Source organism: Peromyscus californicus, unplaced genomic scaffold, assembly GCF_007827085.1.
Source record: "Peromyscus californicus insignis strain IS unplaced genomic scaffold, ASM782708v3 Scaffold_2__1_contigs__length_46816999, whole genome shotgun sequence".
Taxonomy (NCBI): domain Eukaryota; kingdom Metazoa; phylum Chordata; class Mammalia; order Rodentia; family Cricetidae; genus Peromyscus; species Peromyscus californicus.
Window position 1 is genome coordinate 28,661,631 of NW_026294540.1, and position 18,084 is coordinate 28,679,714.

At 45.1% G+C, this 18,084-nt stretch overlaps 1 protein-coding gene and 1 long non-coding RNA gene across 3 annotated transcripts; one reads left to right on the forward strand and one right to left on the reverse strand.

Moving 5' to 3' along the window:
* Positions 1 to 178: 178 nt before the first annotated feature.
* On the reverse strand, positions 179 to 4,320 carry Lamtor4 (late endosomal/lysosomal adaptor, MAPK and MTOR activator 4). 2 transcript variants are annotated; one of them, XM_052754116.1, is made up of 4 exons: positions 4,243 to 4,320; positions 3,729 to 3,809; positions 779 to 896; positions 179 to 506 (listed from the first exon to the last, which is right to left on the reverse strand). In XM_052754116.1, the coding sequence occupies exons 1-4, from the start codon at positions 4,243 to 4,245 to the stop codon at positions 409 to 411; spliced, it is 300 nt and encodes a 99-aa protein (XP_052610076.1). In that variant the 5' UTR covers positions 4,246 to 4,320; the 3' UTR covers positions 179 to 408. The 2 variants fall into 2 exon arrangements, with proteins under 2 accessions (XP_052610076.1, XP_052610077.1); XM_052754117.1 differs by lacking the exons at positions 3,729 to 3,809; positions 4,243 to 4,320 and adding an exon at positions 3,048 to 3,638.
* Positions 4,321 to 4,575: 255 nt separating this feature from the next.
* LOC128120626 (uncharacterized) lies at positions 4,576 to 13,631 on the forward strand. Its single transcript, XR_008221913.1, has 3 exons — positions 4,576 to 4,769; positions 12,666 to 12,738; positions 13,168 to 13,631. It is a non-coding gene; the product is annotated as an uncharacterized LOC128120626 (long non-coding RNA).
* The last annotated feature ends 4,453 nt before the right edge of the window (positions 13,632 to 18,084 follow it).

The window sequence follows — 18,084 nt, forward strand, 5'->3', positions numbered from 1 at the left end:
AGTGCTGGGATTACAGATGTGCATCACCGCACCTGTCTCCAGTTCTCAGTTCTGGCTGCCTGGTGGTGGTCTTGTCCCATGGATGGACTGAGGTATGGCTATCTTCCTAGAAGGACAAAGACGGGCACAAAGGTGTGGCCTCAGCCCCACCCGAACAAACCATTCTATGTACACCTCCTGAGCCCTGGAAGGGTTGGACTGCTGTTTATTACGCAGAAGGGAAGAAAGGAGGGGATGCTCTTGCCATGGTTTCCCTTAGCGCAGAAATCGCTAAGCCTCTGTGTCTTGGGTGGGGGTGAGGAGGTGGCGAGCATAGGCCCAGTTCCAGCAGCGAGAAAGGTAGAGGACGGTGTCCCCCGTCACAGGCCCCAGCGGCAGTCCACTTCTCCAGCCAGCACCTTCTGCAGCTCAGACATCAATAGGTTCCCGACCTCGGTTCTGCCTCTTTACCACAAACACCCTCTGTCCGGACACAGTCACCAGCAGTGTGTGTTCACCAAAGACCACTGGAAGGGAAGGGAGCAAAGTCAGTGGGGACAGTGGCCTCCATGGGGGTCACAGCAAAACTGGCTGGGATGGGACAAAGGGAGGTGGCTGGGAAAACCCTTCCTACCCTTATTACTCGGTTCTCATACTAGAGGATCTCAAACTGAGGGCAGTGGTTGAACCAGGGACCCCAGGAGGAATTGGGAGTCAGTGGGATGGAGCCAGATAGTCCTCCCCTAAGCCGAGAGGCCTCTAGAAGCAAACCCCGCCCCCACCAAAAGCAGGAGCTCACCAGACAGGCGCTTGAAAGGGATGTTCGTGCCATGGTGCAGCCTGAAGCCACAGGCTGTGCTGACCAGCTCTGAGATGGTGCTGGCTGCCTGCTCATCGTTCTCAAGGTCTCCAGATGACTGCATGTGCATGGAGGAGGGAAGGGGCAAAAAGTGAGGGACCAGCGTTAGGAACAAATTTCAAGGCACAGGACCTCTGGCTCCCATACTTGTAATGGTCTCCCATTGTCCCAAGTTGCCCAGCATTAGATAAATTCTACCTGAAGCTTCTTTATGATGGTGGTGCCTTCCCTTGTGCCATCCTGTTTCTCACCCTGAAATACCAGCCTTTACTTGTAACTGCTGATACCCATAATGGGGATCAAAACCTTAGGTATGTTCATCAAATGACCTACCCCTCTAGGCAAGTGCTCTACCACTGAGCCACACCCCAGCCCCTCACTGTAGGATTCTAGGCAGGTGCTTACCACTGACCCACACCCCCAGCCTCTCACTAGGGGATTCTAGACAGGTGCTTTACCACTTAGCCACACTCCCAGTCCTTCATTGGGGGATTCTAGGCAGGTGCTCTACTACTGAGCCATGTCCCAGCCCCTCACTGGGGGATGCTAGGCAGGTGCTCTACCACTGAGCCACACCCCAGCCCTTCACTGGGGATTCTAGGCAGGTGCTCTACTACTGAGCCATGTCCCAGCCCCTCACTGGGGGATTCTAGACAGGAGCTCTACCACTGAGCCATACCCCAGCCCTTCACTGGGGATTCTAGGCAGGTGCTCTACCACTGAGCCACACTCCCAGCCTCTCACTGGGAGATTCTAGACAGGTGCTCTACCACTTAGCCACTTCCCAGCCCTTCACTGGGGGATTCTAGGCAGGTGCTCTACCACTGAGTCATGGCCCCCAGCCCCTCACCTAGGATTCCTGGCAGATGTTCCACTGCCGAGTCAACTGTCAGTCTTTAAAGTCTCTACCTATTCCCAGCCTTCCCACTTGTCCTGTCTGTAGGCTATGAAGCAGAAACACCCACTTGGTCTTGGAAACCTTCCCTCTGGCTACTCCTTGGGTAAATGATAGGACTACTGTCCAGGCTTCCTCTGAACAATAGTACAGGCTGTCTCAACTTCTTCCCACTGCTTCTAAGTGAGCCCATTACTAGGCTTAGTTCCTTTTGCTCTCAGTTTCTTCATCTGTATATTGGGGTTAGCAGGACCTACTTTATGGGCTTGTGAAAATTTCATAAGAAAACAATGAGAGAGCATTATGTACCTACTTAATAAATGTTCTATATAACTGCTATCAGTCCACCTCAAACTCAGTATCTACAGTCAGGCCATCAAAATTCCCCTTAGCTACCTCCTTGGTCAGCTTCCTTTCTCAATTTCTTATTTCTTCAGGCACCATAATATTTTCTGGTTTTCCCAGTTCAAAGTCCTGCTGAATGAGTACTTCAGAAAGGTACTATACACCCAGAAGTACTTTTATCTAATTATTACCAACATATATTAACACCTCTAATATGTATTCTCTGGGCTGTGGAGATGGCTTAGTGAATAAGAGCACTTGCTGTACAAGCAGGAGGACCTGAGTTCAAATCCCCAGCCAGGCATGGCCACAATTGTAACCCCAGCACTGTGGGGGTACAGACAGGTTAATCGCTGGGGCTTGCTCAGGGCTGCAAGCCTAGCTTCAGGCTCAGTGAGAGACCCTGCCTCAAGAAATAAGGCAGAGAGTGATAAAGCAGGACTCTCGTATCCTGCATTGGCCTCAGCACATGCATGGGCACACATACCTGTGCACACATGTGCAGACACACACTAAAAACAGATACAATGTCTTCTGTCCGTGTTCCTTATTGCGACCCGTCTAGTTTCCTACCTAGATGACAGTCCTGGAAGAGACCTGTTAAACCTTTTCAGTGACTTAGGTTTTTGCTTTAAATAACCCTCAAAGATGTCAAAGCTAGCCACAGGAAGTCCTCCACTGTCAAGATTCTTACCACATCATCCTTCCTGTTCAAACCGTTTCAACACAAACCCACACCTAACCCAGACAGGCACTGACAGGCTCAGGCTAGTATGTCCAGCTCCCAGCCCTGAGTGTTCTTTTTCTCATTCACAACCTTCTGACCTTGCAGCTCAGCTCAACTTCTGCCTCTAAAGAAATCTTGCCATTAAAAAAAAAAAAAAAAAAAAAAAAAAAAAAAAAAAAAAAAAAAAAAAAAAAAAAAGTTCTAGGGGCAGGTGAAATGGTTCAGAACATAAAAATGCTCACCTCAGTGCCTGATGACCTGAGTTCAGTCCTCAGGACCCACGTGGTGGAACAAGAACTCACTCCTGAAGGTGCCTCTGACATTCACTAGCTGTGGCACCCAAATGTGCCCCCATGTGGGTTTTAAAGATACACCAAATAAAAACATACTACAAGTGACCAGTTGTCATCAAACTAATTGTACGACTTTAGAAAAGTTGGTCTTTTTTTTTTAGGCAAGGTTACATGAAGTCCAGACTGGGAGTGAACTTACTAGGTAGCCAAGGATGACCCTGAACTTCTGATCTGCCTGTCTCTGCCTTTCAAGGGCTGGGATTATGTCCCACCATGTTTGGTTTTATACAATACTGGGGACTGAACCCAAGGCTTTGTGCGTGCTAAGCAAATTAACTCTCCGAACTGAGCTACATCCCCAGCCCTTTGGTAACAAACCTCTTATAATACCATGAAATAGGAGACCTGGATTCCAGACATTTAATTACTGAAAGCTTACTATATGGCAAGCAGGGAGCCAGACAGAGGGAAAAAAATAGACAACTGGGAGAAACTGGGCAAGATTTGAAGCGATTTCTGGACCGTGTATCCCCAAAGGACACCTTCCCCGCAACACACACATCCCGTCCCGGCCCCGTGCGCGCACCGTCCCCGCCCCGTGCGCGCACGCCTTGCGTTTCCACAACGCACCGCTAGCACTGCACCTTCGCTCAGCACCAGGTAGCCAAGCTGGTCTGGGATTCGCTCCAGTCCCTGGGTCAGTGCGGAAGTCTAGTGGGTAAAAAAGGCAAGGGGTGAGGAGCGTGACAGCCTTGCAGACCCATCTTCCTCCAGACCCTCTAAATGGCTTGTAGGACTGAGTCTCCATCCGCGGTCACCAGTGGACCCCCAAGCTCTTCCACTTGTCAAGTAGGAGACCCAGGAGGCCTTCCTAGCCCCATAGCCCCTCCTCGAGGCCCTTCTCACTCCAGTCCCCTTGTGCCCCGCCCCTTGTGCCATCTAGACTATTCCCCAGCCGCAGAACACCGGGTGGCAGAGCCTTCTCCAGCCCTCCCTGTCGCCTCCCTCCCATCTCCGTTCCCTCTCGGTCCCAGGGTGGACTGGAGGTGACAGCGGAAGGCAGGCCATAAGGGGGCAACCGAAGCTTGGGGAGCGGGGACGCGGAACCCTAGGCGTGCACGCCCGCGCATGCGTCCTCACTTACCATCGCAGCCGTAGGTGCCCGGGGAGCTGTCTACCAGATAGGTAGCTTCCGGCGCCAGGCTCCGGTCATGTGGTTTCACCAGCTGACTCGAGCCCAGCCCTTCGCCTGCCGATTGGAGGGCGGGTCCGTCATCAGACTTCATCAACCACTGCGGAGCGCCGCTTTCCAGACACACTCGTGGATTGGTTGCATTTCTCCGACCCGGAGAGCGTCGGAAGAGTCCGCGAGTTAGTGGGCGGGGCGGGGGCGGGGCGGGGCGCGGGCGGGGACGGGGCGGGCGGGGGCGGGGCGGGACACTCCCACCCCACCCTCCGGCTCTACGAATGTGCGCATGTGCGCCCGGGTCTTCTGAGCAGAAACTAACGGATTCTAGTGTTGTAAGGGAACACCCCTTAGGTGTCCTGCCTCAACCTGAAATGAGAAACTAACGTGAAAGAAAGACGATGGGTTGCGTATGAAAAGCCGTTCACAATGTTACTCTTCTGTCTTGAGGTTTAAGAGTGAAGCAACCCAAATATAACGAATGGGTAAGTCAAATTTGGGGCATATACACGGTGGCCTAGGATCAACACAAGGGAATAAGGTCCCTGTTGTGCCCTGAGCGCGAGATCCCCCAAAGAGACCACCAGAGACACGAGCTCACCGAAATGCAAAAGCAATGTTTATTGGAGCAGTTCAATCCCCGGGGCAGGGACCTCATCAAGCCATCCAACACAGTAGAGGCTGGAGGAGGTGCCTGCCCCTCTGCTCAGTTTTTAAAGGCAAAACCCACAAGGTTACATCAGTTAGGGGTGCTAATATGGGTACAATTCTAATTGGCTCAAGTTTTAGGGGCCTTCCAGAATTTTTGTGTTATCTTACTTTTTAGTTTTGACTGGTTGTTTGTCAAACTTTATAGACTGTCTCGGGCATTGGGGCACCTGTGTTAATCAGTTGCTACCAGATAGTCCCTCAAACATCCTGACTTTGTACTTTTGACCATCTCCAGAATCGGGGCATTCTATGGTTAATCAGTTGCTACCAGATGGCTCTTCAAACATCCTGACTTTGTCCTGGAACCGATGTCAGCAGCTCTGAGAATTTAGAAACTCAGGCCTGTTCCAAGCTGGGGTGAGGGGCTTGCTTGAAATGGGGGTGCTTTGGTTCTTCAGTCCCGATGTACAGTGCAGCGTGAGAATCTCAAAAACATGATACGAGATGGAGAAAGCAGGCTGGAGCGATGGCTTCAGAGACCACTCAGCCAAATAGCCAGTTCAAAGATAGCCTGAGGCCCGAGCTACCTGCCGAGACCCTGACCAACACACATATACACTTCTGGCAAATCCAGAAAACCTGGAAGCATGTTAGTGGCTGGTAGTGGGGCAAGAGAACATAGGGAGAGGCTGTTGATGAGAATTTTTTGTTTTGTTTGTTTTTTGAGGGGGGCAGAGTGATTTATACTTTTTGGAATTCATGTTGAAGACTGCACATCTTCGTGAATGTGCTGAAGTCACTGAATCCTACACTTTAAAATAGAGAGTTTTAAGATGTGTGAGGTATACCCCGCCCCCTTCAGTGCTGAGAATTATAGCTCGACAGTGGAAGTCCTTGGTCCCAAATCCTCCTGTTGTAGAAGCAGCAGCTGACCAGAGAAGAGGCATGTCTTTTAAAGTGAGGCAAGGCTGTGGCCGTCGCTTAAGTGCAAACACTTGCCTAGCGCTCACAGGCCCCAAATTCAATCTTGATGACAAAAATATGGAAGAAGGACTGGCAAGATGGCTCAGCAGGCAAAGGGGCTTGCCGCCAAGCCTAATAACCTGAGTTCGATCACCGGGTCCCATGTTGTGAAAGAAAACAAACCGACTCCCACAAGTTATCCTCTGACCTCCACCTGTAAGTCATGGCACACGTGGCCACACACATACATGCACGTGTACATAATAAATTAATAAAAATAAAAGTATAATTACAATATAAAATTTAATTTAAATGGGTCTGGTAATGCATATCTATAATCCCGTACTCGGGAGTGAAGTGGGAGGATCTTTAATTCAAGACTATTTTAAGGTAAATAGTGAGATTGTCTCCAAAGAGTTTTAAATTAGTGAAGATTGTTGAGAGAAAGTTATTCAGAGATGTTAAATGTGCAAGGCCTTCCCTGGTCTTAGACACTCATGATGCTTAGGAATAACATGGGGTTTTTTGTTGGTTTTTGTTGGTTTGTTCAGGACTTCATGTAGCTTAGGCTGGCCTTGAGTTCCTGACACTCTTGTTTCCACCTCCCAAGTACAGAGGTTACAGCTGTGTGCTGCCACAGCTGGCTAGGGATAGCTTTGCATTTATTACTCAGAGCATTTTCATCTATACACATTCATCTAAAACTTGTTCATCACCCCATAGTATCCCCCTCCCCACATTTAATGTCCCTGTAATAGCTCCATGTTGTAGATGGGGGAAGTGTAGAGGTTGAGCCTTGCTTCCAGGCATACAACTGGCCAGCTGCCAGTTTCTATTCTCAATTTTCTGATGTCAAGGCCAATGCTTGTTACTTTGCTCTCAGGGCCGATTATGCAGTTCTTTAAAACTGCATTTTACCTTTTTAATCGCAAATGACTAAACCATCCAAGAACGGCTAGTATTCAGTGATCAAGAAGGGGATGAGGGTCTAGAGATGGCTTGGTGGTTGAGATCATGTGGTGCTTGTCCAGAGGACCTGTGTTTGGTTCCCAGCACTCATGCCAGGCAACCCATAAGCTCTAGCTGTAGGGGGTCTGATGTTTTCTCTCTTCAAGCCTTTGTGGACATATACACATACATGTGAGAGTGTGTGCACACACACACATATGCACACTTTTTAAAAAATAAGAATTTTTTTTAAAAAGGGCAAATTTTCATTTCCTTTTAGGCGTAATGTCAGACATAGTTATTAACACAGAAACTATCAGCAACACATAGAATACTGATTTTTAACTACAGACAGCCCATGCAATGACATGAATTACATTTCCTTTGACCTCAAAACTTCCTCCTGACATTTTTGTTAATACAGAAGAACTCTTTGCAAGGCTCTGTTCATCATTCAGTACTGTTTCCTTTTGCAACAACTTGGTTCACACTATTCATGTCGACATCAGTGTTTCTTGCTCTGGCAACAAGTGTGTATTGGGCATTTCCTATGTACCAAACACTCTCCTTAAAATTGGTGGCAAGAGTAGTGACTTTTCTCTGAGACAGGATCTCATGTAGGCTTGAGGCTAATACTCCTGTAAGCCAACATAGTAAGAACTGTACGTTGAAACTGGCCTTGATAATGAGTTTTTACTATAACAACAAAACCATGAGCAACAAATAGCACCCTGAACAAGTGGGATGTGATTAATGGGACTGAAATTAAGGAGACATGCCTGAGATCTCTCTGTGACGATCTTCTCAGAGATGTTTCACTGAAGAGTGGGCCCCACCTGAATGTGGGCAGCGCCATCTACTGCACTGGCATCCCAGACTGCATAATAAGGAGAAAGTGAGCTGAGCACCAGCATCCATCTCTCTCTGCTTCCTGACTATGGATGCCACATGACCAGCTGCCTCACGCTCCCACTGCCATGCCTTCCCACCACCAAGATGAACTGTATCTCCCGAAACCATGAGGCTTCCTCAAGTGCAGGATCTTGTCACAACTACCAGAAAATTAACTGATAATTTAATTAAAAAGGTTGAGACTTTTTTCTGATGATGATATACAAATATCAATAGCTGTTTTGTACAGTTCAGAGGATGATCTGTGATAGCCACAATTTTGGTTTTGGACGGGTGACTTTATTAAGAGGGAGAGAGAGAACACAAAACATAACCAAATCGGGTATTCAAGTATCCAGCAAAAACTAACTGGGGAAGCCCCTTTAAGACAGCCACCAACAGACAGAGTCCTGGCAGAATAGAATGCCTCCTTGAGGGAGGCTTCTAAGTCAAAGAACAAAAATCATCAAATTAGGAGCTTACAGATATCCAGTAGAAACTGACCTGGGGAGGCTGAGGCAGTTGACTGGAGTTCCCCCATGAAGTTTTCACCCCATGGCTGACCTGGCTTCTCTCCTGCTACAGGCACCTTTATACCATGGTGTGAACACTAGGGAACCTCTGTTGGAAATGGGTCACCTGCCAGTCATTCTCAAGGGCACTTTATTTGGTTGGTTGGTTGGTTTTGAGACAGGGCCTCACAGTGTAGACTAGGCTGGCCTGGTACGCGCAGAGATCCTCCTGCCTTTGCCGCCAGAGTTCTGTGATTAAAGATGTGTGCCACCGTGCACTGACAGGTACAGTATTTTCACTCTTGGGCTCTTTTGATGCTTTGCTCCTGCCCTATCAGAGTTAAGGGGCCAGTCCATCCCTAGATTGTCACTGTGTGTCACAGCACGAGTGTGTGGGTTCATGTGGATCTGTGGAAAGAAGATTCAGAGGCATCTTAAGAATGAATCTAGCCCTTCATGGCTGCAGAGGGATCCAGCCTCGAAGGACTGAAGCACTTTCCCTTCGCCCAGGGCATCTTTATTTTCTCTCTATTTACAGTTTAGCCAGTTAATTTTCACATGCTCAAAGCAAACCTGAAAGGAGCTCCCAGAGATAAAATTCCAAGTGCAAATTCCTCGATTTCGCAGGTACCACAGTGGTTTTCTGGGTTTCCTGAACCAAGTTTTGCATAGACCTTGGATCCTTGGGAGACTCTCAGACAAGATTCATATAGGGCAATAAGAGAAACAAAAGGTGTCGGTTAAACAAAGGAAGGATTAGGGCTAGGTGCTGCTCTCTGGAGCCCAGGCTAGGAGTAGCTCAGCAGGAATGCAGCCACACTAGATCTTGGAAGACTCTTTGAGTCAAACATGGTTATGCCTGAAATGGAGGTGGAGTTGGGGATGGGGGTGTAACTTTGCTTCCAGAACCAGCTTCCCAGTGCATTCAAACAGCCTACCAATATAATGTACATGTAACAGCTAATGAAAGGGTGTTCCACATCACTAATTACTAGGGAAATGCATACCAAAACTACCCCACACTTGCTAGGATGGGTATTTCTTTAGGTTCATATGTAGGGGTGTTTTGCCTGCATGTGTGTCTATGTACCATGTGCAGCATAGTGCTACCTGAGGCCAGAAGAGGGTGTCAGATCTCTGTGGGTGCTGGGAACTGAATCCCGCTCCTCTAGAAGAGCAGCCAGTGCTCTTAGCCATCTCTCCAGCCCCTAGAACAGTCATTATAAAAGACAAGTGATGAGTGTTGGTGAGATAGTAAAGAAAGGGAATCCTTGTGTCTGCTGGACACCATGTGAACTTGTACAGCCATTATGGAAAGCAGTATGAAGTTTCCTCAAAAAATTAAAAACAGAGCTACCACATGGGGTCTGGAGAGATGGCCTAATAGTTAAAGAGTGCTTGCTGCCCTTACAGAGGACTGGAGTTCAATTCCTAGCACCCACATCAAACGGTTCCCACTTGCCTGTAACTCCATCTGCAGGAGGGTGTCTGATACCCTCTTCTGGCCTCCATGTGCATTACACTTTCATGTTCAAACTCACACTCAGATGTGCACATATACACATAATTTAAATTAATAAAAATAAGATGCTTTAATTAAAAAAAAGCTAACATGTGATTCAGCCATGCCAATACTAGACATATAACAGAAAAAGCAATATGTTGAATAGATATCTGCACTGATATGTTTATTGACATACTACTTATAATACCTAAAATATAGAATCAATCTAAATGTCCACAACAGAGAAAGAGAGAGAGAGAGAGAGAGAGAGAGAGAAAGAAAGGAAGAAAGAAAGCTGGGCAGTGGTGGCACACACCTTTAATACCAGCGCTCAGGAGGCAGAAGCAGATGGATCTCTCAAGACCAGCCTGATCTACAGAGAGAGTTCTAGGACAGCCAAGGCTACACAGAAAAACCCTGTCTCCAAAAACCAAAATAATAATATATTTATATTATACACATACAACAGGATATTATTCAGACTTAAACGTGAGGAAAATCCTACCATTTGCCACAACATGGTGACCTGAAATAGTGAAGGGAGCCAGATACATGAGGGGTAATTTTGTATGATCTCAATGACATGTAATCTTTTGAAGTCAAATATATAGATACAGTGAATTTTAAAAATAAGTCTCAGATGTTGGTATGAGGTGTGTGTTGGTTAATTTAATATCAACTGATGCAAGCTAGAGTCCTCTGGGGAAAGTGATTTCTCCATTGAGAAAATGCCTCCATAAGATTCATCTGTAGGCAAGACTATAGTGCATTTTCTTGCTTAGGGATAGATGTGGATGGGCCGGCCCGCTGAGGGCAGTGCTACCCCGGGCTGATGGTCCTGGGTGGTATAAAAACCGAAGGAGCAAGCATGGTCACAAGCAATGGTGAGTGCTTCTCCACAGCTTCCACTTCAGTCCCTGCCTCGGTTCCTCTCTTCAATCCCTGCCTTGACTTCCCTCGGTGATGGACTGTGACCTGAGAGTCGTAAGCTGAAATAAACCCTTTCCTCCCCCCAGTTGCTTTTGGTCGGGGTTTGTTTTTTTCATAGGAGTAGAAACCCTAAGGGTGGAAATAGGTTGATGCAAGTTGGGGGATACAAAGGCATTCTGGGACACCATGCCCAGCATGGTCTTGAACTCTTGATACTGCTCCGGTCTCTGCTCCTGAAGGCTGGAATAACAGTGCCATAAAACCAGTTTATGTGGTGCTGGGGCACTAGACCTAAGGCATTTTTGCATACTGGGCAAGCACTCTACAAACCGAGCAACATCCCCCACCTTGAAAATTAAAAAAAAAAAGATATTCTACCATTTGGAGCCACAAGGCTTTAAGCTAGACAAATACTAGCTGGATGTTGTCATGGCACATATGATAGCCAGGCTAGCCTGGAATCTACAAACTTTCTGCCAAGGAATATTTTTTTTTCTCAGTATGTATCTTGGTATATGCTTGATGTGTATCTTTCTTTCCTATCTTTGTTGTTGTTGTTGTGTTGGCTTTTTGAGACAAAATCTTATGTATTGCCTTAAACTCCTTATATAGCTTGAGGACCACCCTGAAGTCCTGACCATCTTTACCTCAGTCTCTCATGTGCTAGGTTACAGTTCTGTGTAGTTCAAGGTGGCTTACAAAGCGAGAAAGTGCAAGGAGGGGTTTCTGTGCGGTAGACCTTGACTATGTAATAGGCTGAGGACTGGGACAGACTCTTCCCGGAGTAGCCCTTGAGGGCTCTAATGAGGTTTTGCAAAGGACATGCTGTTTGCTAGACTGTTACAGACCCAAAATAGAGGCTGCGATAGATGGGTTTTCACTGATAAGAATTATTTAGTTCACTGAGTCCTCCATATTTAAGAACTGAGGGTTTTGTATAAAATTCTTGGGTTCCAGCTTCTTGTAACCCCAGCATTAGGTGGGGAGAGGGGCTGAGACAAACAGATCCCCGAAGCTCATTGGCTAGACCCATTAGCCGAATGAGAAGCTCAAAACAGAAAGGTGAGAAGACATTGGAAAGTCTACCTCTGGCCTCTACACACACATGAATGTGTGCACATACCTGCACTAACACATACATACAACACATACCGTACACACACACACACACACACACACACACACACACACACACACACAGTGTAGGAGGTATCAAATAAGTAAATAAAAAAACAAGTATCTGCTGGTTATAGCGGTGCCCACCCTTAATCTCAGCACTCAGAGGCAAGGAGATCTTGGTCTACATATTAAGTTCCAGGCTAGCCAGGGCTCCGTAGTGAGACCTTGTCTTAAAAATAAAATAAAATAAAATAAATTAAATAAAATAGGAGTACAGAAGGTGAAGGTGAGGTGGGAGGCAGGTAACTGGTGCATGGCAGCTGCCCTTAGTACATACAACCTTTAATAAGCTGATTTCCCCATCAAGCTAAACTTACCCTAGTTGTCCTTTTATTTTTAGAAAGGGCCTCATTTAGCCCAGGCTGGCCTCAAACTCTCTTTGTAGCTAAGAAAGAGCCTCAAACCTCTTTTGATTTTCCTGCCTCCACTTCCCAAGTGCTGTGATTAGAGGAAATACATTACTGCACCATCACACCTATCTATGCAGTACTGGAATCCAACCAGGGTTCTGTGCATGCTGGGTGAGTTGGTTTGAAAGAAAATGACCCCTAAAGGGAGTGGCACTATTAGGATGCATGGCCTTGTTGGAGGAAGTATGTCACTATGGGGTTGAGCTTTGAGGTCTCATATATGCTCAAGCCGCACCCAGTTTCTCAGACCACTTCCTGTTGCCTGTGAGTCAAGATGTTAAGAACTCTCAGCTTCTTCTCCAACACCATGTCTGCCTTCATGATGCCTTGCTTCCCACCATGGCGATAATGACTAAACTTCTGAACTGTAAATTAAATGTTTTCTTTTATAAGAGTTGCTGTGAATGGATGGAACTAGAAAATATCATCCTGAGTGAGGTAACCCAGACTCAGAAAGACAAACAAGGTATGTACTAACTCATTAGTGGATACTAGATGTAAAGCAAAGGATAATCAGACTACAACCCACAGATCCAGAGAAACTAGGAAACAAAGAGGACCCTAAGAGGGATGCATGGATCGTCTTGGGAAGGGGAAACACATGAGATCTCCATTAGTAAACTGGGGATGGGGGGGCAATAGAGGGGAGGGGATAGGGATGAGAACTTGAGGGAATGGGATGGTTGAGCTGGGGGAGGGACAAAGTGGGAGAGCAATGAAAGAGATATCTTGATAGAGGGAGACATTATGGGGTTAGGGAGAACCCAGGTGCTAGGGAGGTTCCCAGGAATCCACAAGGATGACCCCATATTAGACTACTAGCAATAGTGGAGAGGGTGGCTGAACTGGCCTACCCTGGTAGTCAGATTGGTGAATACCCTAACTGTCATCATAGAGCCTTCATCCAGTAACTGATGGAAGCCGATGCAGAGATCCACAGCCAAGCACCAGGCCAAGCTCTGGAAGTCTAGTCGAAGAGAAGGAAGAGGGATTGTATGAGCAAGGGAGGGGTCAAGATCATGATGGCGAAATCTACAGAGACAACTGAACCAAGCTCGTAGGAACTCATGAACTTTAGACTGACAATTGTGGAACCTGCATGGGACTGGACTAGGCCCTCTGCATATAGGAGACAGTTGTGTAGCTGGGTCTGTTTGAGGAGCCCCTGGCAATGGGATCAGGACATCTCCCTGGTACATGAGCTGGCTTTTTAGAGCCCTTCACCTTTGGTGGGATGCCTTGCTTAGCCTTGATACTGTGGGGAGGGGCTTGGTCCTTCCTCAACTGAATGTACCAGGCTTTACTGACTCCATGGGAGGTCTCACCCTTTTTGGAGGAGGGGTTCGGGAGTAAGGCAGGGGGGCTGGAGGGAGCAGGAGGAGGAATGAGAAGGGGATCTGTGTTTGGTATGTAAAATGAATAAAAATTTTTTAATTAAAAAAAAAGAGTTGCTGTGGTCATAGTGTCTACTCACAGCAACAGAAGCCCTAGTGAAGACACTGGGCAAGCATTTTGCCCACTGGGCCACATCCTCAGCCTATTTAACTATTCTTTGCTCTGTTCATGCTGCCCCACTTCCTAGGTAGGCATTTCTTTTACATCTCTATGGAAAATTTGCATAATACAATCCTTTTTATTTTCCTATTTGTTTCTTTTTTAATCCTAGAAAGGTACTTTGGTCACATTTTATAAAAGCTTTAGTTTCCATCTGGGCAGTGGTGCACGCCTTTAATCCCAGCACTCAGGAGGCAGAGGCAGGTGGATCTCTGATTTTGAGGTCAGCTTGGTCTACAGAATGAGTTCCAGGATAGCCAGAGCTACACAGAAAAAAAATTTTAGTTTCTTTTTTATTTTTATTATTATTATTATTATTATCATCATCATCATCATCATCATCATCATCATCACCTTAATTATGTGTGTGTGCTTGTGTCCACACACAGGTAGGTATGTGCACATGAGTGCAGGTGCCTAAAGAGATCAGAGGCTCTGTATTGTTGGAGGCCCCTATAGCTGGAGTTAAAGGCAATTGTGAGCCACCTGCTGTGGGTGCTGGGAATTGAACTCAGGTCCTCTGCAAAACAACAAGTGTTCTTAACTGCTGAGCCATCTCTCCAGCCCTAAGCCTCAGCTGACAGATGGTGGGAGTGGGGTGAGGGGAATCCAAGAATCCAACCTTGCCATTCAGCAACAAATATTCAGGAGAGCACTTTCCCACAGAAACCTCTGTATTCATTTTTTAAAATTATATTTGGGTATTTGCTTGTGTATGTTTGGGGTAGGGTATATGTGTGCCAAGGTATTTGTGTGGAGGTCAGAGAATAAGGGTTCTCTCCTTCCATCATGTAGGTCCTGGAAATTGAAATTAGATCCCCTGGCTGATGGCAAGTACTTTTACCAAATGATCATTTTGACAGGCCCAAATCATCATATTGATATAGATTAGTAGAAGATGAAGTCTTGGAGCTGAAGAGATGGCTCAGCTGTTAAGACTGCTTGTTGCTTTTTCAGAGGACCTGTGTTCAATTCCTAGCACCCACATGGTTGTTTATAACCATCTGCAACTCCAGCTCCAGAAGATCCATCCAATGCCTTCCCTCTTCTGATGCCTGCAGACACCAAGCATGCATGTGGTGTACATACATCCATTCAGGTAAAACACTTGCACATATAAAATAAGTAAATAAATCTTTAAAAATCTTTTTTTACAATGTAATATTAGGTATTTCTACAGTGAAAATTCAGAAACAATTCAAGTGCATATGGACAAAAGAAAGAAATAAATTATTTAAAATAAATTATTAAAACAATTATTACTAATTATTAACACATCTCATCACACATTATATTATTACATATTATATTATATTTTGTATGTTATAATTACAATTAATTATTAAAATGAAATTATTTGAAAAATAAGAGAAAAAGAACTAAATATTCTTTGACTGATGATTCTATTTCCCCTATCGTATCTTCAGTGCCAGAGATTCTCTCTTCCATCTCTTGCATTCTATTGGTTATGCTTGCATCTGTAGTTCCTGTTCATTTACTCAGATTTTCTATTTCCAGCATTCCCTCAGTTTATCTTCTTTATTGTCTTGATTTCATTTTTCAAATCTTGAACTGTTTCCTTCACCTGTTTAATTGTTTTATCTTGGCTTTCCTCATGGGATTTACCAATTTCTTCCAATTTTTTGTTGGTCTTTTTCTTGATTTCTTTAAGGGAATTTTTCATTTCTTTAAGGGATTTTTTCATTTCCTCTTTAAAGACCTCTATCATCTTCTTAAAGTCATTTTTAGGGTTGATTTCTTCTGTTTATTTTGGGATGTTCAGGTCTTGCTGATGTAGAACCACTAGGTTCTGATGGTGCCATATTGGTCTTTATGTTGTTGATGGTATTTTTGCACTGGCGTCTACCCATCTCTTTCTCCACTCGGTGCAAGTGGTGTCTGTGTCTGATCGATACCCTTGGTCTAATCGGTGCTGATGGACTCTGTCTCAGGGGGCAGCTCTTAGTTTAAGCAGTGCTTATGGGTTCTGTCTCAGGGAGCAGCTGCATTATCGGAGGGTAGGTGGGTTTGGGAGGGGTGGGGCTTGTGGCTTACAGAGTCTGGTGGGGGAGGTGGTAGTCCGACCTGTCTGCAGGAGACCTGCTTACCCGCCTGAAACTAGGACTGCAATAGGTGGTGGTGTGGGGGCACAGGGTTGTGCCCCTGGGACCAAAGCCTAGAGGCTGAGGTGTTCAGCTATGAGGACAAAGACTCAACTCTTAGTCTAACCGACACTAGCGGGCTCTGTCTCAGGGAGTAGTTGCAGTCTTAGAGGGTGGGTGGGGTTTGGGTGAGGTGGGGCTTGTGGGTCCAGGAAATTTGGGACACCATGAAAAGACCAAACCTAAGAATAATAGGGATAGAAGAAGGAGAAGAATACCAACTCAAAGGCACAAAAAATATATTCAACAAAATCATAGAAGAAAACTTTCCCAACCTAAAGAAGAAAATGCCTATGAAGATACAAGAAGCTTACAGAACACCAAATAGACTGGATAAAAAAAAAAAGTCCCCTTGCCACATAATAATCAAACCACTAAACATATAGAATAAAGAAAAAATATTAAAAGCTGCAAAGGAAAAATGCCAAGTAACATATAAAGACAGACCCATCAGAATAACACTTGACTTCTCAATGGAAACTGTAAAAGCAAGAAGGTCCTGGATAGACGTTATACAGATACTAAGAGACCATGAATGCCAACCGAGACTATTATACCCAGCAAAACTCTCAATCACCATAGACAGAGTAAACAAAATATTCCATGATAAAACCAGATTTAAACAATATCTTTCCACAAATCCAGCCCTACAGAAAGCACTAGAAGGAAAAATCCAACCTAAAGAAGTTAGATACACCCACAAAAACACAGGCAATAGAATATTCCATAGCAACAAATACTAAAGAAGGGAACAACACTACCACCAAAAAAAAAAAAAAACAAAACAAAACAAAAAACCAGGAATTAACAATAGTCATTAATATTCACTAATATCAATGGTCTCAGTTCGCCTACAGAAAGACATAGGCTAACAGATAGATATGAAAACAGGATCCATCCTTCTGCTGCATACAGGAAACATACCTCAACTTCAAAGACAGACACTACCTCAGAGAAAAAGGCTGGGAAAAGATTTTCCAATCAAATGGACTTAAGAAGCAAGGTGGTGTAGCTATCCTAATATCTAACAAAATAGACTTCAAACCAAAATCAATCTAAAGAAATCAGGAAGGACATTACATATTTATCACAGGGAAAAACCCGACAAGATGAAGTCTCAATTCTGAACATTTATGCCCCAAATACAAGGGCACCCACATTTGTAAAAGAAACATTACTAAAGCTTAAATCACACATCAAACCCCATACACTAGTAGTGGGAGACTTCAACACCCCACTCTCACCAATGGACAGGTCTGCCAGACAGAAACTTAACAGAAAAATAAGGGAACTTACAGACATTATGACTCAAATGGACTTAATAGATATTTACAGAACATTCTACATCTACAGAACTAAACAGAGAATTATCAAGAGAAGAATTATCAAGTGGCTGAAAGACATTTAAGGAATTGCTCAACATCTTTAGTCATCAGGGAAATGAAAATCAAAAGAACTCTAAGATACCATCTTATACCTGTCAGAATGGCTATGATCAAAAACACTGATGACAGCTTATGTTGGATAGGATGTGGAGCAAGGGGAACACTCCTCCACTGTTGGTGGGAGTGCAAACTTGTATAGCCACTTTGGAAATCAGTATGGTGGTTTCTCAGAAAATTGGGAATCAATTTACTTCAAGATCCAGCTATACCACTCTTGAGTATATACCCAAGGAATGCACAATCTTACCACAAAGACACATACTCAACTATGTTTATAGAAGCATTATTTGTAATAGCCAGAACCTGGAAACAACTAGATGCCCCTCAACCAAAGAATGAATAAAGAAAATGTGGTACATTTACACAATGGAGTACTATGCAGCCATAAAAAAACAATGATATGAAATTTGCAGGCAAATGGATGGAACTAGAAAATGTCATCCTGAGTGAGATAACCCAGACTCAGAAGGACAAGCATGGTATGTACTCACTCATAAGTGGATACTAGATGTAAAGCAAAGGATTACCAACTACAGCCCACAGCCCCAGTGAAGCTAAGTAACAAGGAGGACCCTAAGAGGGGCACATAGATAGGCCAGTGAAGGAGAAATAGATGAAACCTACATAAGCAAACTGGGGTGAGGGGGTTAA

What these genes read in the sequence shown, in the direction of transcription:
- Lamtor4 (XM_052754116.1), bottom strand. An exon ending in GCGAAGGTGCAGTGCTAGCG is followed by an intron (nt 897 to 3,728) that starts GTGCGTTGTGGA and finishes ATGCACATGCAG; the next exon opens with TCATCTGGAGACCTTGAGAA. An exon ending in CCCTTTCAAGCGCCTGTCTG is followed by an intron (nt 507 to 778) that starts GTGAGCTCCTGC and finishes CTTCCCTTCCAG; the next exon opens with TGGTCTTTGGTGAACACACA.